This window comes from Microtus oregoni, unplaced genomic scaffold (genome assembly GCF_018167655.1).
Source record: "Microtus oregoni isolate MIOR12 unplaced genomic scaffold, Mior012 000028F_ref0000031, whole genome shotgun sequence".
In the NCBI taxonomy this organism is placed as follows: domain Eukaryota; kingdom Metazoa; phylum Chordata; class Mammalia; order Rodentia; family Cricetidae; genus Microtus; species Microtus oregoni.
The window spans coordinates 723,005-747,295 of NW_024543087.1; the positions used below are offsets into that span (position 1 = coordinate 723,005).

Below are 24,291 nucleotides of genomic sequence, written 5' to 3' on the forward strand. Positions count from 1 at the left end.
AGCCAGGGAGCTCTCTAGAGTATATATACAGTTTCCCCATGGTGACATAACTTTGCTTTCTGTAGATATCCTGTAGGTGATGTGGGAGTCCCCTCTGTGTGCTGTGATTACCATTAATGAATAAAGAAACTGCCTTGGCCTGTTCATAGGGCAGAACTTAGGTAGGCAGGGAAAACTGGACTGAATGCTGGGAGGAAGAAGGCAGAGTCGGAGAGCATCATGGAGCCGCCGCCACTGGAGATAGACGTGCTGAAACTTTGCTGGTAGGCTACGACCTTGTGGTGATACACAAATTAATAGAAATGGGTTAAATTGATATGTAAGAGTTAGCCAAGAAGAATGCAAGCTGGCACAGCCCCTTTGATTGTCAGTGTGGCGATTTCTCAGAAAATTAGGAAACAACCTTCCTCAAGACCCAGCAATACCACTTTGGGTATATATCTAAAGGATGCTTAATCATGTCTCAAGGACATGTGCTCAACTATGTTTATAGCAGCATTGTTTGTCATAGCCAGAACCTGGAAACAACCTAAATGCCCCTCCACTGAAGAATTGATAAGGAAAATGTGGTACATTTACACAATGGAGTACTACACAACAGAAAAAAATAACGACATCTTGAAATTTGCAGGAAAATGGATGGAGCTAGAACACATCATTTTGAGTGAGGTAACCCAGACACAGAAAGACAATTATCACATGTACTCACTCATAGTGGTGTTTAAACATAAAGCAAAGAAAATCAGCCTAGAAATCACAACCCCAAAGAACTTAGACAACAATGAGGACACTGAGAGAGACTTACATGGATCTAATCTACATGGAAAGTAGAAAAAGACAAGATATCCTGAGTAAATTGGAAGCATGGGGACCTTGGGGGAGAGTTGAAGGAGGGAGAGGCATGGAGGGAAGCAGAGAAAACTGTAGAGCTCAATAAAAATCAATTTAAAAAAGCAGACTGAGCAAGCTAGTAAGCAGCACCCCTCCATGGCCTCTGCATCTGCTCCTGCCTCCAGGTTCCTGTCCAGTTTGGATTCTTGCCTTGGTTTCCCTCAATGTACTATGCAAGATAGGTAAGCCCAATAAATCCTTTCTTTCCTCTCCCCACAACACCCCCAAAAAGAGAGTTAGCCAATAAGAAGTTAGAGCTAATGAGCCAAGCAGTGATTTAATTAATACAGTTTCTGTGTGGTTATTTTGTTTCTGGGTGGCTGGGACGAACAAGGGGCCCCCTGCAACACGCAGAGCAAGATGTTTCTCAATAATTCTCTTGGGCTGGTACTAAAAAATCATATCTCAGATGATTTTTTTTTCTGTTTCTAGGCACTACAGTGGTGATTATGGAATCTGTCCTCTTTCTCACCAATTGGCTGGATCTTTGTACACTTGACATTAACCATGACACTTTCTGTTTATTCCAGAAAACTTTGACTCAGATCTGGGACATAAGATGAAGAAACGTTGGTTTTTACCAGTTGTCACTGTAGATAAAACTCCAAGCAAGTGTCTATGGTTGGTCTTTTTCTCGTTTCCTGGTTGCAATTACAGGCTTCTGTCTCTACAAGACTTCTTCTTGTTATGTGACCAGGCTAACTTAGAAAATGAAAAGATAGTACCAAACAGACTTCACACCAAAAACAGTAAAAATTTGTGCCTGAATTCCCACTATTGGGGAGGCTTCGACAAATAGATGATCGATAGCTCTATGAATTCCAGGGCTAAGCTACAGAATGGAAATCTGTTTCAAAAAGCAAACAACAAAATCCTGTAAAAGAAAGAGAAAAGAAGATCATTGTATAACGATAAAAGATCAATTATCATTTTTAAAACTTATTCATACAACAGCTGTAGAATATATATTCTCATCAGCACATTGAACTTCCCCCCAAACAGACCATATCTTAGGGCACAAAACAAATATCAAATAATGTAATAATTGTCATTAGAAGTCAACGTGAGCCAGGTGAGTGAGGTGCACCTATAACCCACCTATTTGAAAGACTGAAGACCCAACCTAAACAAGCAACTTAGTTAAACCCCATCTCAGAAGTTGGGGCTGGAGCAATGGCTCAGCAGTTACAAAGCTCTGGCTATTCTTGCAGAGAGTCTGGGTCCAGTTTCCGGCACTCAAATCGTGATTCACAGCCATCAATAAAAGCAAATCTTTTTTTTTTTTTTTATTTAAAGAACTGCACCACCACCACCACCAAAACCCTCAAGACCTTGTAAACAGAGCTAAGGAGTTTGGACTTTCTCATACGGGAAACTAGAAACTTCAATGATTAATTAAGAGTGGACTCACCAGGATGAGCAAATGATTGAAAATTGTATAACCTTCTTAGTTGGTAGGGAAGACTATAGAACCCCAGCTAAAGCTGTCCTCCCTTTCTCTTTTTCCTCCAGAATTCCGGTGACACGGTTTGATAGTCCTTTGTATCCTCTTTCTGGTAGGCACAGTGAGGTTCCCTTAGCTGTCATCCATTAGCCAAAACGGCTTCCTGGGGACACTCAGTTGGGGTTAGATGGGACTGAGTCACCCGCGCTGGGAATCTGGGCTTCATCTCTTTGGGTGAGGTGATTGCTACATACAGTTATTACTGAGGTCTGAGGGATGCGTGGATTATAAATCAGACACAATACTCAAAACTCACCGTTTTTGATTACTCGCTTTCCTTTACTATTGGTTATACTCTTGAGGCTGCCTGTGTCATTGTATATGCAAGGTGGGAACCCAACGTAATGGTGTCCTGTATCACTTAACGAATTGTATTGGATGCTCGGATGCCCCATAGTGGGAGTGTTTATTCTATAGAAATTGACAGACACACAGATCATGCAGTTTGTAGCTAAACACTTTCTTGTTCACCATCAGCCTCCAGCAGATACAATCCCATCTTTGTGAAATTCTGTGCAGACGCCCTTAAGAGCAGTCTGAGGAGCCCAGAAATCCTGGAGTTTGAGAGACATGAAACAGAAAAGAATGTGACCAAAGGTCAGTGGGAGGGTGTGAACTGGCCACCTCTGAGGTTGAGGCAGAGAAGGGGACACCAGCCAAGCAGAGAAGATCCACGCCAGGGCCAAATAGGGCAGTAAGTCGATTCCAGAGTCCTGGAGACAGAACAGCAAAAAACACAGGAGCCTGGAATCCAGAAGAGAGCACAGCAGTTGCCCGTTCTATGCTGAGAGTTGCCTCAGAAGATGGAATCACCTTTAGCACATGTGGATGAGGAGCTGCAGCCTTGGGGAGGCCCTGAATGCCCTGGTCAGCTCCCAGGAAGACTGGGGTCATCAGAGTATGCCCAGTCTGGGGTTGTGGAGAAGGGGCGGCCAAAGTGGGGCAACCCCCTGCAGTTCTTACTTGTCTGTGTCTCCTATGCTGTGGGCCTGGGCAATGTATGGCGCTTCCCCTACCTGTGCCAGATGTACGGTGGAGGTAAGTGCCATGTGCAGGGAGGGGCAGCATGTCTGAGTGACAAGGGCTTCACATCTAAAGCTTTTACCTCCCTGGAATCCGGATGAATTATAGGCTGGATGTCAAAGAGCTGGCCCACAATCCAGCAGAGAAGGAAGGTTTGGGCTTCACTTCCACACACAGGGCGCTTGCTGTGCTATCTAAAACATCTTTGCCTAACCTGAAGTCATAAAGGTTTTCTCTGTTCTTTATCTAAGTTTTTAACCTCTGGATTGTGTATCTGGAGCGATGATCTACTTCCCTTTCTCCTTTTTTGTGTATAAAATGTGATACCAACTACGGTTCATTCTATTCTGCTGTGTTATTGTTTTCTTGACAAAAAAAAAAAAAGCTTGCAGAACTCTTTTGCTTGAATTATATTGTGGAGGTTTGAGGAAGTGAAGGAAGTGATTACTAGGTCCAGCTAAAAGGTGCCCACACTCCCTCCTTGGTTTGAGTTTGCTTCTAGGCAGCAGACAAACAAACAACAGGTTGTCACAGAGACAAATTGACCTTGGGCCACACCAGATCTGCTGTAGTTACTGCTTGATACTTTGGGTTAAAATGAGACGGCCTTTTTCAGTGTTAGAGCGTAACTCCAAACAGCTGCGGGAATCTGGCTTCCGCTGTCAGGTGTCTCAAAGAATAAACTACACAGGTCTCAGCCTCCTTTAACATCAAGCTGCTAAAGGGTGAAAACCCAGCCTTTACAGAGCAGGGAGGGGATTTAGCCTTGAAAAGCCTCCGGAGCAAGAAGACAGTGTTCAGACCCTACTTGCACACAAGGACAAGCTGAGCTCCATTAGTATGAGGTATGTGTTGCCCCCTCCAAGGCCTTCACTGTTTTCACGTGGTCACAAGGCTCTTCATGAGACCTCAGTTCCAGCTGCTCCACTTCTGGGATCTATGGGCCACCCGAATTCCCAGTCTTGGTTTAGGAAAGGACACTGGATACAACCCAAGGGCCCACAATTGAGTAGATTGGGCAATGCATTAAGAGCAGAATGCTTTATGACAGTTTAAGACCGGGCTAGGGTTCCTTTGCAAAGCAGGTTTTGAGCTGGCTGTTTCCTGTTCCTGGAAGACATAGTGAGGAGAAAGGGCAGGACAGCACAGTGTGGGAGGAGACATCTAAACAGTACCAATAGGAGGAAAGGGAGGATCCCGGGTACCCTATCAGATACCAAGTAAGAGACAATTGACAGTCCTGGGACTACGCCCATCCCAAAGGGGTTAAACCGTTGCTTTCCCCGCAGCTGTTTTCTGTCCCTGGGAACTGAGCTTCATGATACCCTAGATGACTACCAGCACCCCTATTACATTTCTTGGCTTCTCTCACCCATGATGTGAGAAGACCCCTCCGTAGGGTCACATAGCTGACTCAAAATTGCGGAGAAGGACTTGAAAGTGTCCATGACTGTTCCGGCACTCAAGGGAAGGAACCTTTCAACCAGGACTAGCATGGTGAGCAAGCCTGGGCTCAGGAAGGGAGGAAGACAGGGCAAGGCGATGATCTCATTCGGCTCTCGATATGATAATTAGGGTAGAGCCACAACTAAGCCAAGAGACATTGGACTCCGAGGAACCAAAAGTCTTCCAGAGTACGGAGGGTGGGAGGGAGTAGATTTCCCCCACGCCTCTTCTTGATGGCTTCCTTAGCCCATCCAGGGCTCGTGAGCTATGGAATAGCTAAGTGTAGGCACCTGGAAGTAGACTGTCTTGGGTAGGGAAGCTTTGCTCAACTTTTTCTCTTTCTTGAGCCATTCTAGCACACAGGCAAAACCTGAACTAGACTTGACGTTTTCCAAGCAAGCTGATACCAAGCTTGCTTTTGAGTTTGAGGTGGGCAGTACCTGAAATTCAGATGGAGCTGGTGAGTGAGCTAGCAGGGCAAGTTCTGTCGCTGTGTAGGAAACCTTTACCGGGTGCTGGTGCCCCAAGGTGCTTTAGCTGCTTTCCCAGAGCTCACATAGCTACTGCTGGGGTGGTGGAACAAATGGCCCCCTCCACACACGCGCCCCTTCCTTAGCCCAGGCTCCCGCATGTCCCTGGTGTATGAGTACAAAAGACACTGGGCTGTGGACATCCCCAAGCTGTTGGGTGGAGAAGAAAGTGGCAAGAGCACTTAGCTGGGGGCTGTGGGTAGAGCTACTGAAATATTGCTTTAATGTTCATGGGGTCCAAACTTCTATTCCCAAGGCAATAACTGTCAATTCTTGGAGCTAAAGGAGAGGTTTTTGCTTTGCTTTGTTTTGTTTTTATCATGAGCCTCTAGCACTAAGATTACCAGACCTGGGAAGTTCAAGGGAATTTTCAGCAGCCCAGGGCCAGTAGCTAGATAAACAAACTGCTACCATTGACAGTTGTGGGCAAAAGAAGGATCAGCCTGCTTGGGTTCGGAGGCTGTAGCCGAAGTCTTCACCGGGAATTAGTGCTGCTCTGCCTGGCATTTCCAATCCTGGTTCTCCCCAGTTCGATGTAGAACTATGGGCACACCCACTTTTTTTTTTTCACTCTCCAGTTGTGTGACGAATGGGAAAATATCCCATAGTCTCTTATTATGGGTACATAAGGAAAATTATTTGCTCTGAGTGCTTAGGGGGTTTGCTTACAGATTATTAATTTGAAGTGGGGAAAAATAGGCCAAAGGCAATATTTACTTTAGGTTGTTTTGAATGTTGGATCTTTTAAGACTGGGAATTCATTAAGATCCCAAGATATTAAAGAGTTATTTTAAGAACAAATAATATGCCAGGCATAGGACACCTTTAGTCCTAGCACTTAGGGTGATCCCAGTACTTGGGAGGCAGAAGCAGGCAGATCTCTGAGTTTGAGGTCAACCTGTTCTACAGAGTGATTTCCCAAACAGTCAGGATTACACAGAGAAACTGCCCTGGCTCAGGAGACAAATCAGCTCAGCAGGGCATTCCCATGTCTCTTTTGTCTTACACGTGCTCCCTAGACTGTGTCCTTAACCCTTTTGGACCTCTTTTATCCACTGGCCTTAAGTAAGGAGCACCTGATAGGATTTTTAAAACCCTGTAATGGGAAATATCAGACATATAAACCAAAAGTGTAGCAAGTCTCCACAGCTATGAGCAGATCCTATGTGGGTTTTAGTGCTATACGGACTGGTTTCCCGCCTGGGTGAAGTTTAAGAGGCCATTTCCAGGTTCCTGTGTTGCCTAGCACATCACAATGTCTTCCAAGTGTGGTCAATAAAGGAAGCGCCTTCAGGGATGCTCCCAGAAGCAACAGAGGGGTGCATTAGCTGTAGCAGAAACCATTCACTGCAGTGGGGTCAGGAGAACAAGGGGTTAAGATCTGGGGCTCTGAAGGCAGACTGCAGTTTTCTGAGCACCTAGGTGATTCTCCCCCTAGCTTCTTGGTTCCCATGGTAGCAGGGGGCCTATCTATTTCTCCACCTGGTTCTCAGTCAGGTCTGGTTGCTATGGTCAGGGGATCTTCAGAGGTCAGAAGATACTGTTACCCAGTGTCCAAGAGTATCCTACAGATGTCCACTTGTTATGCTTGCCAGCCAAGACTGATAATGGACTGGAAATTCCAATTTCTGAGATTTATGCAGATGAATGTTAGAGAATTTCTGAATTGGTAGGTTGATGTGTCCGCAAAAAGAAGATAGCTCCTAAGCACTGGGCTTCCTAGAAGCTATCCATGATGAATCTTGGCTCCCAGCTCTTCCTAATAGAGTCTTGGCCATTTATGCCTGCATAACATGTGTGACAGTTGACTAATGGGATGGAACCTATCTGTCTCCTTTTGCATCCATCTCTCTGGCTCTGTAAACTTATGTGAATCACTGATCACAGGCAATAATCATGGATTTTGTGATGATATAAGGCTGGAGTAAAGAAGTCCCTCTCACACAGCATGTGCTAAGTGGACTCAGACAACGTGGCTTCCAGCACCTCTTCCAGAGCTTGTGTGGTTTACATAGATAGATGGTTTACATGGCAATCAGTGGAGAGGGTTGTTTGTTTTGTTTTTGTGTTTTGGGACAGGGTTTCTCTGTATAGCCCTGGCTGTCCTGGAACTTGCTTTGTAGACTAGGCTGGCCTTGAACTCACAGAGATCCACCTGCCTCTGTCTCCCAAGTGCTGGGATTAAGGTGTACACACCACTGCCTGACCAAATCAAGTGTTTGATGAATGATGGGATTAGATGCCTTGGGTATAAATGGAGCTCTAGAGCACTTGGACCTGACTCCCTGTGTCCAGGGACAAGACAGCAATATTGCACTAAGAAAACTAAGGGGGGAAACTGGGAGATGGCAGAGAACTGAACCATGGTTAGGTTATTCAGCCTCTTCCTGGGACTGCCCTGGCTGCTGATTGTTGACAAGCTGGAGATGACCATTGCTGGGGAATATTATTTTCAGGTGTGTGACTTTTGTTTACGCTGAATTTGTTTAACTCTGTGAAGGTGTGTTACTGTGCCTGTCTAAAACACCTGATTGTCTTAATAAAGAGATGAACGGCCAATAGGGAGGCAGGAGCAAAGATGGGCGGGGCTAGCAAGCAGAGATTATAAATAGAAGGAGAACCAAAGAGGAGGAGCAAGAAAAGGAGAGGAGGAAACTAGGAGTCAGCAATTCAGAAGGACAATAAGGCATACAGAAGAAAGAAAGATAAAATCCGAGAGGTAAGAAGGAAATGGGGATAATTTAAGACAAGAAAAGCTCGCTAGAAACTATCCAACCTATGGCAAGGCATTCATAACTAAGAATAAGCCTCGGTGTGTGATTTATTTGGGAGCTGGGTGGTAGACCCCTCAAAAAGCAAAAAGGGAAAAATATCCCACAACAGTCCATCAAGATGGGCAAGGGAATGTGGGTAGAAAAGGGGCAATACTGACCCAAGACATCTTTTTTTTCTTTCATCTCACTGTAAATGAGACAAACTATTTCCAGGATTCTTCTGAAGTCTCACTACTCAGCTGCCTCCTCAGTGAGCTGAATTAGACATTAAAACAAACATTGCTTTTGTTGGTTTCGGTCAGGAGCTGCGTCCCAAGTATTAACTAAGACAGGGTGTTTCCCTTGCAGGAGGCTGCGGGAGAACTCTGCCGACCACCTATGTTTGCAGAACCTTCTCTTTGGCAGAAGCTATTTATTGAGTTTTCAGGTTGTCTACCTCCATTTTCAGACTCATGCAAACTGATTATGGGTAGAGTCTTCCAAGCTGTTGGTCACCCCAAGTCTAGACAGGGAAGGCCTTCAGTTAGTCATTAGAGAGGTAGAAAACTTCCTATTTTATGGGGGCTCACTGCCACTCATTTATGGCTTTACAAAATGTATTAACTCTAAAAGGGGAACTTTATTCAATCTCTTGTCCCCAGTGCATGACCCAGTGAGTGAGACTCACCTGGATAATTCTCTGCTGGTTATGGTACTTTGGTCACTGAATTCAACAGTTACTCTCCTGTCCTGTGTAAGCCACTGGGTCCAGTTTTACAAAGGAGCAAATGCCTTTTGTGTAAACTGATATGCTGTTTTGAGCACCCTAAGAAACTGTCTAGAGGTGGAATTTGGCCCTTCTACTTCAGACCCAACAATGTTTGCCTCAAAATATCCTCCAAAGCTCTTTTTCCTTGTTAGGATAGCAATCTCACACTGTGACAAGGGAAAAGAACAAGAGATTAAAGGCATTGTTTCATGGTATATGAGCTGCCTATGCTCATTCAAAATCAAAAGTGTTGTCAAGGCAGATCACCATGTACTGTATGAAGATTGTCTTGTGTGTTTTTTTTGTGTGTGTGTTTTTGTAAGCTTTACCTAGGAATTTACCAACCCCCATTATTTAACAGTATATATACAAGTAATATATATGTAGTTTGGGTTCAACTTTTTTTTAAGGTGATGTTATATAGCACTATCTTCCAAGCCAAAACCCTGCCACCTTCATGACCTCAACTGTGCCTACTTGCAAAAGATTGTCACACCTAGATTTGGTGGCTATTGACCTGTTGGTATCTCTGTCTCATAAGATGGCTGGATATTTTTCTAGAATGGAAAAGAAAGCAAGAAGGCTTAATCATGTTACAAGTGTCTGACAAATTTTGTAAGAAGCCACAGTTCAATACCTCAATGTTGAACCTAGGCTTAAAGAAATAGAGTTACTGGTCTATGCTCCATAGCATTTACAAGGCCTGGCTTAAGAAAAGGGTATGTCTTATCAGAACTTTTGTTCTTTGTTATTCTGTGGTGCATTTGAAGAGATACTCAGGGACCTGAGTCCCAACTCAGCTTCTTATCTATAAGGGTCTATTCGAGTTCTCTAAAAAAACATGAATAATAGTATGAATTATTATTTTTTTATTTAATTTATTTATTAAAGATTTCTGCCTCCTCCCCGCCACCGCCTCCCATTTCCCTCCCCCTCCCCCGATCAAGTCCCCCTCCCTCATCTGCTCGAAGAGCAATCAGGGTTCCCTGACCTGTGGGAAGTCCAAGGACCACCCACCTCCATCCAGGTCTAGTAAGGTGAGCATCCAAACTGCCTAGGCTCCCCCAAAGCCAGTAGTGCAGTAGGATCAAAAACCCATTGCCATTGTTCTTGAGTTCTCAGTAGTCCTCATTGTCTGCTATGTTCAGCAAGTCCGGTTTTATCCCATGCTTTTTCAGACCCATTATACTAGTTTATGGGCTGTCATCAGATAGTCCAGCAATAGCTATCCAGGAAAAATAAAAGCCAAAAATTCTGTAGTTGTTCATCCACAAGTCTGGATGTTTCGGTCTGTTAGAACCTGAAGAAGTAGGTTCTAACACCATCAGAAGAAAGCCTCCTCATCAGAACATGATATCAAGCTTCCTCCTTCCATATCCTTTTAGGTAAACTTTTCAAAACCAGAAGGTATGACCTTGACTTAGGGTGAGTCTTCCCACCTCAAATGATCCAACCAAGAGAATTCCCCACAGCTGTGCCGAGTTCTTTGCGCTGTAGTTGATCTCATGTGTAATCAATGTCAGCAATCAAGTTTAGCCATCACAAAGGGAATATAAAGTCCTGTGAAAGATGGAACTGAAGCTCTGAATGGACCCAGTGGATGACTGCAGGTTATTTTTGAAGTGTGGGGCTGCAACCCACTGGGCAGGCCCCAAGAGCCCGGCTTGTAAGAGTCCACCTCTCTCAGACTAGCCCAGCCCAGACCCTGCCCCCCTCAACAAGAAGCAGTTAGAGCTGTCGTAGCCCCTTGCCCTGACAGCTGTTGGTGTGGACCTCTGAGTGGGACTGGGGGAGCGCTGAAGAAGAGTTAGAGCAGCATAGGAAAACAAATGAAGGGGAAGCAGGTTTCCTAAGATAGCAGCTTCTTGTTCCCAGAACACATTGTGGGAAGGAATCAAAACAGGACCAAGGGGAGAAAGCAGAAGGACCCAGGAACCCTGTAAAACACACAGGGTCTCAGGGCCCCACCCAACCTAAAGCATTAAAACTATCCCCTTTCATTGCAGTTGGGTCTTCTTCATGGAAGTTCAGTTCTTGGTCGGTAGTCCCATAGATGACCGCAATACCCCTGTTACACAGGCAACCCCTATGTGCCAGGGGGCATTTTATGACTATTAAGGTTTGTGTGTGCCTATACTTCTGCTTTTCCCGCTAGAAACCACCCTCAATCCCTGCTACTGGTGTGTCAGGCTTTTTCTTTTGCATTTCTCCCATTGGAGTTTCTCAGGTCCCAGCCAAGGAACCATTAAGCTGGGATGGATGAGAGAAGATGCCAAAGCAGTCTTGGGTCATGCCTCCATGCCCCAGACTTGGGCAATCTTGTGCCCCTGCCTGCCTCTGTATGTTTATCTGGCAGTGAAAGGCTATTTAAAGCTCCATTCACAGACCACTCCTTAAGAATTTGCGGATTTGAAAGTTTTTTTTTTTTAAGTCACCATTAGCAAAATGAAATTTTAGACTAAAGGTACGTGCTTAAAATAGATATGCAGATATCTCTTTAAAAGATGGGTGTGGTATGGAGTTCTGTGTACTGGGTCATCCAGCTAACTTACCTGCCCCTGTGTTTGCTAGGCCACTAAGCCCTCTGAAAATATCAAGTCTGAAGGAACAGTCTATAGCCCAGGCAACTCTAAAGCATCCAAAATTCTCTACCTAGGTGAACCCTTCAGGGAAGGAAGCAGGTTTGCTGAGTTTTCCACCCCACCCACAGACCCTGTATGACTAGACCTTAGAAAAGGTATGGTCACATAGACTCAATCAGATCTGCAGGAAGACAAGCACTCACAAGCAAAGTTATAAGTATTTGGCAAGTTAGTGGTCTAGCCTTTCAATGGCCCTTAAATGCTGAAAGAGAAGATAGGGAGGGGTTAGTGATATGGCCCAGTGCATAAAGGTACTTATGTACCACACAAGCCTGGTGACCTGCGTTCAATCCCCAGAAGCCACGTAAAGGGGGAAGGAGAAAACCAACTTCTAAAGTTGTCCTCTGACTTCCTAATCTCCCCAACACACTTTTCAGAAAGGAGGGTAAAAGCTTTGCTGCAGAAGCTGGTCCAGCAGAGCCATGGAGAATGACACTCACGGAGCTGGGGCCAGTGGCGGTTTGCCTCCCAGGATGGAAGTATTCAAAGATTTAAATAACTAACATGGCTACCTGTCATCCATGGATAGGCAAACAGAAAAATGCATGAAAAGTGAACAGGAAAATGGAGAGACATGGATGGGTGGATTGATAAATAAAAGGTTGGATTGGTACGATGAATAGAAGATAGAACAGAGGGGTGGCAGGGATGAATATGAAGGTACAAGATACAAATGAAGAAGAACTAGATTTTGAGGGGAAATGTCTGAGGGCAATGAATGGGATGGAAAGAGGACTGGATGGGGAAAGGCTGGGTGATAGAAACACAGTTGCACAGAGGGACGACAGGGTAAATTCCATCTCTCACACTGACCTGATGCTCAGCTCTGGCCTCTCACAGGGAGTTTCCTGGTCCCCTACATCATCATGCTCATCGTAGAAGGGATGCCTCTCTTGTACCTGGAGCTGGCTGTGGGGCAGCGCATGCGGCAGGGCAGCATCGGTGCCTGGAGGACCATCAGCCCCTACCTCAGTGGTGTCGGTATGTGGGATCCTTTTCAGTTCCTCTGACAGAGATTTGTGTGTTCCTGGACAGGCGTGCAGGTTGCTGTCCATGAGCAGGACCTGTGGTTGGGTGAATTGACAGCCCAGGGAGGGCTACCATTGAACTTGGGTAGGGAGGGCCCTGGATTCTGACCCTCACATGGAACCCCACCCCCGAGGGAAACCCCCACCTTAAAGCATCTCTACTCAGGACCTCGGTGCCTGGCACAGAAGCATTCATTCAGTCCCAGCCCCTACCACCTGGGAATGTACACAACTGTCCCCTGCTTACTGAAAATGGCATGGCTGCGTGAGCCTGTTCATCTTTCCCACACCACTTAGGGGAACCATAAAGTTTGCCGAAGTTTGGAAGTCAAGGAACCTGCGAATACTGGGTGGCTTCACATCCCACCATAGCTTTTCAAAGTGACCTCCACTTGCTATCCTCTGGTATCTTCAAGACATTGTTCACCTCTTCTGTAAAAGCCTAGGTTCCAGGGCCATCAATGGCCACAGTTATTCCGGGTACCTTCCCAATCCAGAAAGGGGAGCAATTGTTCAGGAGAGAGGAGGGGTCAGCTCTGTATAACAGGAAGGCAGGCAACTGAGTCCCCAAGGAGCACTGACACCACTTACTGGCCAGATTTCCCGGTGGTGGTGGTGGTGGTGGTACCGGTGGTGGTACCAGTACCCACATACTCCCACCAGGACCAAGGTCAGCAACAGTCCTGAGTGCTGCTGTGGGAACTAGCCTTCAGCAGCTCAGCAACTGGAGGGGAGCTGTGGCGTCAGCAGACTAATCACTCAGCTTGACTTTTCTATCTGTGGGAATAAAACTTAATTCTCTGGGACTGGCAAAAAAGAGAAATGCATGTGCACATGCTTGTACACACACACACACACACACACACACATATCCCTACCTACACACCTTTAGGGTCTCTATCATCTGTTTTCCTTATTTTCTTTACCTCGATCTAGGTGTATACCTTCTGTGTCTTTATTTTCCCTATTAGCTTATATATCCTAATAGTATCTTTCAGGCAATATAAAAATTACAATGTGGTTACATTCTATTTTAAAGTGAATGATCACAATGAATACAAGTAAAAAATAACATCTTTTAATATATTTTACATAATTAAACATTTTATGTACTACAGGTGAAAAGTTATCTCCAAGAACCCATATACATTCATGTCCAAGCAACTTGTTATAAATTAACAGTGTATAAGCAATTTTCTGAGCCAGTTCTTTTACTGGCAGGTTGCATTTTGCAGTTACCAAAAAAAAGATCAATCACTATTATTTATCTTAAAAAGTAATCATATAAAATGTCTTAAAGAATCACAAATCTAAAACTTTTATATGTAAAAAATAGTCAGCTCTACTTTAAATCCTCAGGGTGCATACCCATTCATCAACGGTTTTTTATATCTGGAAACTGAGGGCAGAAATGGGTACAAGGAATGATCACCTTTGATCACTAACCCATCCTAGCAAGAAAGGTACATCAGCTCGCAATAGCCAGGTTGCCATGGCTTTTGTTCCCAGGCCTCAATGAATCTCTGTCAACTATCAAAAGTGTGCCTTTCTAAACTTTATATTGTTCCCCAAGCCATTAACAAATACACATTAACCTAACCTTTAAGTCATTATTTAAAGCCTTGTTTTAGCTATGATGCACACCAAAAGCCATGAACACATCTCCGAACATCAAGATTAAAAACTTGAGCTAGCCTAGCTTCTAGGACTCAGTTGTTTTCCTTAATCATTTACCTAACCCACAGTCTTTATGACTCAAGAGAAATCATAAGTCCTCGCTGTATGATACTTCCTTGTTCTTATTTTTCTATCTGCCGCCCCTGCTTTATCAAGGGTGGGGGCAACACTATATTATCCTGCCTTTACCTATATTAATTTTCCTAATAAACTAACCTCTATCATAATCCCTTATTATATTTAAAAACCCTTAATCAAAATTCTATTTAAACTCTATTGTTGAATAAAATCATTGCTTCAGCAAAATAGTACAGCCTAAGAGGAAATCATCTTCATAATAATCCACAGGTAAAAATGCCTAATAGAATGGGATATTTCCACGAGACAATCACACTACATTAAAAGCAGTGGGGGTCCCCACACACCCATTCACACCATGTCAGATACCATAGAAAAATGGCAGCAGCAAACATGTAAAGGCACAGCACAGTAGCAAGAGACATTCTAAAGCTGAAGTCCTCAGGGCCTTGCCTGTCTGAGATTCACCTATCAGTGTCTTGCGATCTGGTGCTGAGCTCCTGAATTCAAGTGTTGCTCCTCTGACATGACCACCAGCACCTGGGAGAGAAACCACTCTAAAAGCAAAGGGGATGGGGGCAGTTGGTAGCTGTCTGTGGGAACATCCCGTGACAATGACAGGCTAAACCTCTGAAACTGTACACAAGCCACAATTAAATGCTTTCTTTTATAAGAGTTGCCATGGTCAGGACCTTTTTACAGCAATAGAGCACCGCCTAAGACACATATTGAGCATGGAGTCCAGGGCCTTAGATGTTAAAAATGCATGAGAGTTGGGGAAAGAAGTCTTGGAATCAGGTCACAAATGTGAGGTCATATTAAGGAAAAGACCTGAAGGGGAAGTATTCCTGCCCTGGGTGGTCCCATCATGTCTCTCCTAGGGATGCTTATAGGTCAGGCTACCATATCTGGTTCTCAGCACGGCCTTATTTCTTTCAGGCATTGCTAGCTTGGTGGTCTCCTGCTTGGTCTCTGTGTATTACAATGTCATCAACACCTGGACTGTCTGGTACCTCTTCCACTCCTTCCAGGTGAGCAGAGGCCTGGTCACACCAGGAACAATAAGGGGAGAGGATTCCTCTGGGAAGAATGGAGAAGTCTGTGGGTTATAACCTGAAGGGAACTTGAGGGGAAGGCGTACTTCCAACCATTCATAGAACTTCTGATTCTGATGTACCACACTAAAGGGAGAGAAGCCACTCTAAAAGCAAAGGGGATGGGGGCAGTTGGTAGCTGTCTGTGGGAACATCCAGATCAGACCTGCAAAACGGCTCTCACATCCACTAGCAAGACCTGCTTGGAGCTAGGATCTCAAGGGATGAGTACTCTAGAGTACAGACCTGGCTTCTGATGTTTCGTAGAGTAGCCTTGCTACTATCTATCAATAGATAATGCCACTGGGCCCTGAGCTATGTCCTGTGAAATGTGGCCTTGAAACCAAGAGTTTGTCCTATTTGTTTCTATTCATGGAACACTTTTGTCCTATAACTCTGACCTGGGCAACAAGGCACTTTCCTTAGAGCAGGGTTACTCCCACACCACCCACAACTCTGGTCAGATTTATTCTTTCCCTCAGTTCCCTTCTTTACCTCTTTGAGCAGTTGGCCTTAGGTTATAATCATTGACAACATTTTAGTTCATTTGTTTCTAAGTTCCAAAGAAACCAGCTAAAACCATGAAAAGCAGAAGAGGGTTTCATTGTTCCCACCCTACAGGGTCAAGGAGCCTTAACTGCCAAGCTCAGGTACTGCTAATGACTGCTCAGAAGAAGTCACTGGTTCCAGGGTCTCTCACTTGAGAGACTCAGTAGCTTCAAGGCACTGGACTTAACCTCCTTCTTGTTCCACACCCATGGGATGAAGCATCCGTCTATACTCTTAAGGGTGTCCTAATTGTGAGTTGGCTTGGGGAAGTTGGAACTGAGCTAACTGTTTAACTGTTGCTTTCTCTGGTTTGCTCCAAGTTGACTGAAAGGAGAGAAACCATGAGTCATTGACAAGTATTTTTCAGTTAAAATTTTTTGTCTATGGGTGCTTATTTGCATCTATGTCTGTGTACTACATTAGTATAGTACCTGTGGAGATGAGAAAATGGCATCAGATCTCCTGGAACTGGAGTTATAAATAATTGTTAGTATAGTGTAGGTGCTATGTGGGTTCTGATAACTGAACCTAGGTCACCTGGAAGACAGCCATTGTTCCTGACTGCTGAGCCATCTCTTCAGTTCTGACCATCACAGCAGTGGTACAAAAGCTTGGCATTTAAGCACCTGGTTTGGCTGCTGTAATGATGTTGCGTCAGTGCCCTTGTATTGTAGCTGTTCTGGTCACAATCCAGATGCTAGTAACAGAGTCTTCTAGGCCCACTAGAGAGTGCAGTAATCCTCAAAGACCACATGTAAAATTTCAGGAAGAAGCAACTCTTGTTAGCTTTACTAGATCAAGATATCGTAGGCATCAACTTATAAAGAGGAAAGATTTATTAATTCATAACTTGGCCTCTAGTAAAAAATGAAATTTAGCAGAACATCATGTCCTAAATAGGAGGAAACAGCGATAATGAAACCAGAATAGAAAGTAAGAGACAGGATTTCCCCTTAGCTTCTTAGAAAGTTCACCCCAATGACTTCTTACTTGGCCCCATCTCCTTAATATCCACAGCACCTCCTCATCCAAGGGAATACAGCTTCTGGGTATGGATCTTTGGGAATGTTCAACGTCCAAACCAAACTAGACATTCTCCACGCCATCCAATCCCCCTGAAGACTCAAGTCCTTGTCAGTCTCAAAGGATGCAGCCATTTGCCCTTGAGGGACCAGATTCCTCTCCCCCAAGATCACTACCAAGGCTATATTCCATCATCCCACCAAACCCTCGGCCTTCCCCTTACCTCTCTGTTGATCCTCACTTCATTCCAAAGGATCCCCTGCCGTGGTCTGTCTGCCCACTGAATGGTAACCGCACAGGCTATGACGAGGAATGTGAAAAGGCTTCGTCAACTCAGTACTTCTGGTACAGGAAAACACTCAACATTTCGCCGTCCATCCAGGAGAACGGAGGAGTGCAGTGGGAGCCAGCACTGTGCCTCACCCTGGCCTGGCTGATGGTGTATCTGTGCATCCTGAGAGGCACCGAGTCAACTGGCAAGGTAGGCTGGGGAGCCTCATTGGGCTGTGCCTGGATGGATTTGGCCGTGGACAGATGGGTGCCTTAGTGAGTTCTGCAAGTATTCACAGAGGGCCTAGAGAGAAAAGTGCTTCTCCTAGTTAGCGTGAACTGTCAACTTGGCACAGCCCAGAGTCACCTAAAAAGAGAGTCACAGTTGAGGGCTTTCCCAGATCAGACTGGCCTTTGGGCATCTCTGTAGGGGATTTCCTTGATTATTATGTTCATTTTGAATCAAGTTTATTCACTTGATTATTTTATCATCAATTTATAAACATGTTAGTGTCCAAAATCTCTAATTTATATAACATTATGTCAAGCTGATGATGGCCTTATTACTTGATGTTAAGGGTCCCAATCCACTGTGAATGGCACCATTCCCTGGGTAGGTAGTCCCATATTACAAAGAAAATGTACATTTACACAATGGAGTACTACACAGCAGTAAAAATTAATGACATCTTGAAATTTGCAGGTAAATGGATGGATCTAGAAAAATATATTGAGTGAGGTAACCTAGACCCAGAAAGACAAATATTTACTCACTCATAAGTAGCTTTTAGACATAAAGCAAAGAAAAACTAGCCTACAATCCACAACCCCAGAGAACCTAGACAACAAAGAGGGCCCTAAAAGAGACATACATGGGTGTACATAGGATGGAGAAAAAGACAAGATCTCCTGAGTAAATTGGAGCTTGGGGTCACAAAAGAGGGTAGAAGGGTCAGGGGAGGGAAAGAGGGGAATGCAGAAAAATGTATAGCTCAATAAAAACAATAAAAAAATAGGTATAATAACAAAGAAAACATGATACTGTGAACAAACCATACAACAATATTTCTTATTTACTTCTGCTTCAAATTCCTTCTTGTGTGCCTGCCCTAACTTTCTTCAGTGTTGCACCATGACCTAGAAGCATCAGCTGAATAAACCCTTTCCTAAAATAAAAAACACCAATGATAGCCTTTGCTGGAGAGGTTGTGGAGAAAGGGGTACACTCAACCATTGCTGGTGGGAATGCAAACTTGTGCAACCACTCTGGAAAGCAGTGTGGCGGTTTCTCAGGAAATCCGGGATCAACCTACCCCTGGACCCAGCAATACCACTCTTGGGAATATACCCAAGAGAGGCCCTATCATACAACAAAAGTATATGCTCAACTATGTTCATAGCAGCATTGTTAGTAATAGCCAGAACCTGGAAGCAACCTAGATGCCCTTCAATGGAAGAATGGATGAAGAAAGTATGGAATATATACATATTAGAGTATTACTCAGCAGTAAAAAACAAGGACTTCTTGAATTTTGCGTACAAATGGATGGAAATAGAAAACACTATCCTGAGTGAGGTAAGCCAGACCCAAAAAGAGGAACATGGGATGTACTCACTCATATTTGGTTTCTAGCCATAAATAAAGGGCATTGAGCTTATAATTCGTGATCCTAGAGAAGCTAAATAAGAAGGTAAATCCAAAGACAAATATATAGGCATCCTCCTGAATATTAACCTTTATCAGGCGATGAAAGGAGACAGAGACAGACCCACATTGGAGCACCGGCCAAGAAATCTCAAGGTCCAAATCAGGAGCAGAAGGAGAGGGAGCACGAGCAAGGAACTCAGGACCGCAAGGGGTACACCCACACACTGAGACAATGGGGATGTTCTATCGGGAATTCACCAAGGCCAACTGGCCTGGGTCTGAAAAAGCATGGGATAAAACCAGACTTGCTGAACATAGCAGATAATGAGGACTACTGAGAACTCAAGAACAATGGCAATGGGTTTTTGATCCTACTGCACTACTGGCTTTGTGGGAGCCTAGGCAGTTTGGATGCTCACCTTACTAAACCTGGATAGAGGTGGGTGGTCCTTGGACTTCCCACAGGTCAGGGAACCCTGATTGCTCTTCGAGCTAATGAGGGAGAGGGACTTGATCGGGGGATGGGGAGGGAAATGGGAGGCGGTGGTGGGAAGGAGGCAGAAATCCTTAATAAATAAATAAATTTAAAAATAAATAAATAAAAGAAAAATTTAAAAAAAAACCCTTTCCTCCCCCAAGTTGCTTTTAAGATGTTTTATTATAGCACAGAGGAAACAAGCATGATGCCACAATAAATTATAGTATTTGCAGAGAGCCTTGGAGAAATGGATGCCATAATAGACTAAGGATTATTCACAGAGGCTGAGGGGAAATTTTTAAAGGCAAATATGGGGAGGGTTATCCAAAATATTTTGAGACTAGAGCCCCTGAGCACAAGGAGCACAGGGACTAACAACAGGGACACCTTAATCCCAGACTGAACATAGCTACTAGGCAGGAACACCTTAATCCCAGACTGAACATAGCTACTAGGCAGACCTACGTGACAAGTTTCCGGGTCCTTTTTGTTTCTGGTATCATTTCTGACAGTGACAATCAAGCAGTCATACCTAAGAATCCTTCCTCATAGCCTCCTGGCTTTATTTACTTTCATATTAGAGTTGATAAACTGTCCTGAAAACTTTCAGGCCCTGTAAAAGAATTTTAGTGCTTTTTCCAGATGTTACCAGCGGTGGGCAAACTCCTAAAACATTTGACCCAAAGACTATGCTATGATCCATCTTCCTGGTGATGTAAGCTGGTGCTTTGCTCCATTTCCAAGTTAGTGTGCTATGATATGTGCCTCTCTGTATGCTGTGGATATGTTTTATTACCATTGATTAATAAAGAAGCTGATTTGACCAATAGCCAGGCAGAATAGAGCCAGGCAAGAAATCCAAGCAAAGGTACAAGGAGAAAGAAGGCGGAGTCTGAGAGATGCCAACAGCAGCCAGAGAAGCAAGATGTGAGCTGATGCCACATCCATGTGACAATAGAAATGGGTTAATGTGATTAATAGAAATGGGTTAATTTAAGATGTAAGAGATCATTAATAGTAAGTCTGAGCTAATAGACCAAACAGTTTGTAATTAATATTAAGCCTCTGAGTGTTTATTCAGGAACTGGTGGGCGGGAGAGAAACCTCCACTTACAGTGCTGTTCTCTGGTAGGGCAGCACTAAGCTTCATAAAAAAAACCTTGAATGAGGTTTTCTTTTACCGATTAATCCTTAAGAGCTCACAGCATTTATATTGATTTAATTTCATATGCTTTAAATTAAGCATTCTGTAAAAATAGTATCTTCATTTAAATGATATATATATATATTGATAATTTTGAGAATTTTTTGCATACTGGTGCATAGCTACTTCCTACAAATTGAGGTTGACTCCGTTCCTGGGTTCCCACAGGTGGCCTATTTTACTTCATCAATGCCCTACTTTGTGCTCATCATATACCTGATTCAGGGCCTCACACTCCATGGAGCCACCAATGGCCTGATATACATGTTCACGCCCAAGGTATGGGGAGAAGTTCTGAGGATGTCGCTACCTGATGCGAGATGTTCTTCTGTATATGTGTTGCTTTGATTGGTTGATGAATAAAGCTGTTTTGACCAATGACTTATCAGAGTAAAGCCAGGCTGGAAACACCTATGATAAGAGTTTCTCACTAACATTAATAGTGATTTAAACATACATTAATAGTTCTTTGACTATAATTAACAGTGCTTTCTTTACTCTTAAATTCCCTTGGGATGCTTGGATAATCTTACCTAAGGTTCAGTCATGTTCACCTGCCAAGAAATATACTGCACGTAGACCAGGTCTAGAGAGCTGGGGAAGTTGGGAGGTAATTTCCCCCCCACCCCACCTCTGGGCCTACTTCTCCTGGGAGGGGCAGTCTTGGATTAGGACCTGGGATTCCTCAGCCTTATACTTATTGACCTTCTAGATGGAACAGCTAATCAACCCCAAGACCTGGATCAATGCAGCCACGCAGATCTTCTTCTCACTGGGCTTAGGGAGTGGTGGCCTGATTGCCTTTGCCAGCTACAGTGATCCCTCCACCAACTGCCAGAAGCATGCCATCATTGTGTCCATCGTCACTAGTACCACCGCCATATTTGCCAGTATTGTGACCTTCTCCATCTATGGCTTCAAGGCTACCTTCAACTATGAAAACTGCTTAAACAAGTGAGTCTAAGTTGTCCCTCATTACCTTGGGATGCAAGAGGGAAGGCGAGTCTCTAAAGCTCTGAGCTGGAAGGGTGACTGGGAAAGACTGGGTTCCCAGAAGTCAAGGAGTAGACTAAAGGCATCAGTGTTGAGGTCTATAGTATGAGGGTCAGTCATTTCCTCAACTACATAATTACTGCCTTCTGCCAGCACTAGTAACTGGAGGTTCAAAAGTTAAGGCCTGCCTTGCAGGGAATAGGCAGTTTAAAGTGGTCATTGTACTTAGCAGAAATGGGCATTCAGAAAAAAATGGTTTTTTGGCCCCATTCCCCATCTCAAGTGTAACCAAGATCTCTCTAGTCAAGTCCCAGAGACAACAGCTTACTGTCTTTGACATCTCTCAAACCAGAGGACTGCCAGACGGTGGTGGCGCACACCTTTAATTCCAGCACTCGGGAGGCAGAGGCAAGCAGATCTCTGTGAGTTCGAGGTCAGCCTGGTCTTCAAGAGCTAGTTCCAGGACAGGCTCCAAAGCCACAGAGAAACCCTGTCTCAAAAAAAAAAAATCTTTGAGGACCATCTTTCAGATGCTAAGATTCCAATAGGGTGGCCAGTTACACAAGTAGCCATCTCTAAAGTAGTACTGAAATTAACGGAAGTCAATATATATTCAAATAGCTTGTATATTGATATGAATTTAAGTGATTCTAAGGTTAATTAATTGGTTACTCAGTGGCACAAGCCATATTAAAGTACAATGTTATTTTTCTATCACCACATCCAGTTTCAACATACATTACTGGCCCAGATATTAAACGTCACTGTAGGGTCACGGTTCTTGTCCTCATCTCTGATCAGATGTGAAGCTTCTGCACAGACATTCATAGCTGCCCTTCCCTACAAAGGGTTATTAATCCACTCCCTCTCCTCACTGAGATTCTCAGAGCTGTTAGGACCAGTATCTCCTTAGTCATGAAGGTCAAGATGATGGTCTGCTCTGCAGGGTGATTCTGCTGCTGACCAATTCTTTTGACCTTGAAGATGGCTTTCTGACAGCCAGCAACCTGGAAGAGGTGAAGGACTACCTGGCATCTACCTACCCAAGCAAGTACAGTGACGTGTTCCCGCACATTAGGAACTGCAGTTTAGAATCAGAGCTGAACACGGTAAGAGGCCTGGGAAGGGTGGAGACTGCCTCTCTCTCCACACAGTCGGTGAAGACAGGAAACTGGATTGTTTTCCCTGCAACAGGGATAAGAGAGACTGGACTCCTGCTCTCCCTGCTGCTATTAGGAATCTTTTTTATTGGAAAACTCCCCTAGAGTCTGAGCTTTTCCCTCCTTTTCCTCATCTCTTTTGAAGTTTCAAAAACTTGGGAAAGACAGAAGATAAGTAACACACACACACACCATGAATAAATGCTATAAACTTTTTGTCATTTGGAGATATAAATATGTATGGCCCTCATTGAGTTGCATTGCATTCCCATGATTCCTATAGTTGGTTGAGGTAGGAGAAGTTTAATATGAGATCACCCTGGGAAACATGACAAGACTTATTCTTTTACTGATTTTTATTGAGCTCTACATTTTTCTCTGCTCCCCTCCCTGCCACTCCCCTCCCCTTCAGCTCTCTCCCATGGTCCCCATAGTCCCAATTTACTCAGGAGATCTTGTCTTTTTCTACTTCCCAAGTAGATTAGATCTATATAAGTCTCTCTTAGGGTCCTCGTTGTTGTCTAGGTTCTCTGGGATTGTGGTTTGTCGGCTGGTTTTCTTTGCTTTATGTTTAAAAACCACTTATGAGTGAGTACCTATGATATTTGTCTTTCTGGGTCTGGGTTACCTCACTCATAATGATGTTCTCTAGCTCCATTCATTTGCCTGCAAAATTCAAGATGTTGTTATTTTTTTCTGCTGTGTAGTACTCCATTGTGCAAATGTACCACATTTTCCTTATCCATTCTTTGGTCAAGGGGCATTTAGGTTGTTTCCAGGTTCTGGCTATGACAAACAATGCTGCTATAAACATAGTTGAGCACATGTCCTTGTGGCATGATTGAGCATCCTTTGGATATATACCCAAAAGTGGTATTACTGGGTCTTGAGGAAGGTTGTTTCCTAATTTTCTGAGAAATTACCACACTGACATTCAAAGGGGTTGTACCAGCTTGCACTCCCACCAGCAATGCAGGAGTGTTCCCTTTTCCCCACATCCTTTCCAGCATAAGTTGTCATCAGTGTTTTTGATCTTGGCCGTTCTTACAGGTGTAAAATGGAATCTCAGTGTTGTTTTGATTTGCATTTCTTTGATGACTAAGGATGTTGAGCATTTCCTTAAGTGTCTTTCAGCCATCTTAGATTCCTCTGTTGAGAGTTTTCTGTTTAGCTCTATACTCCATTTTTTCCCATTTTTTTATTGGATTATTTGTTCTTTTGATGACCAATTTCTTGAGTTCTTTGTATATTTTGGAGATCAGACCTCTGTCTGATGTGGGGTTGGTGAAGATCTTTTCCCATTCTGTAGGCTGTCATTTTGTTTTGTTGACCATGTCCTTTGCTTTGCAGAAGCTTTTCAGTTTCAGGAGGTCCCATTTATTAATTATTTCTCTCAGTGTCTGTGCTACTGGGGTTATATTTAGGAAGTGGTTCCCTGTGCCAATGCATTCAAGTGTACTTCCCACTCTCTCTTCTATGAGGTTCAGTGTGACTGACTTTGTCATGACAAGACTTTTTTTTTGAAACAGTA

General features: G+C 44.0%; 1 protein-coding gene across 1 annotated transcript in view; it reads left to right on the top strand.

The window, feature by feature from the left end:
- The first annotated feature begins 3,198 nt into the window (after positions 1-3,198).
- Positions 3,199-24,291, top strand: part of LOC121464279 (sodium- and chloride-dependent transporter XTRP3A-like) — a 30,365-nt gene continuing 9,272 nt past the window's right edge. The window contains exons 1-7 of the mRNA XM_041677121.1: positions 3,199-3,433; positions 12,399-12,539; positions 15,281-15,372; positions 17,261-17,488; positions 20,776-20,886; positions 21,320-21,561; positions 22,547-22,709. Of these exons, the coding sequence (XP_041533055.1) occupies positions 3,199-3,433; positions 12,399-12,539; positions 15,281-15,372; positions 17,261-17,488; positions 20,776-20,886; positions 21,320-21,561; positions 22,547-22,709 (1,212 nt within the window). The remainder of the gene's footprint in view (positions 3,434-12,398; positions 12,540-15,280; positions 15,373-17,260; positions 17,489-20,775; positions 20,887-21,319; positions 21,562-22,546; positions 22,710-24,291) is intronic.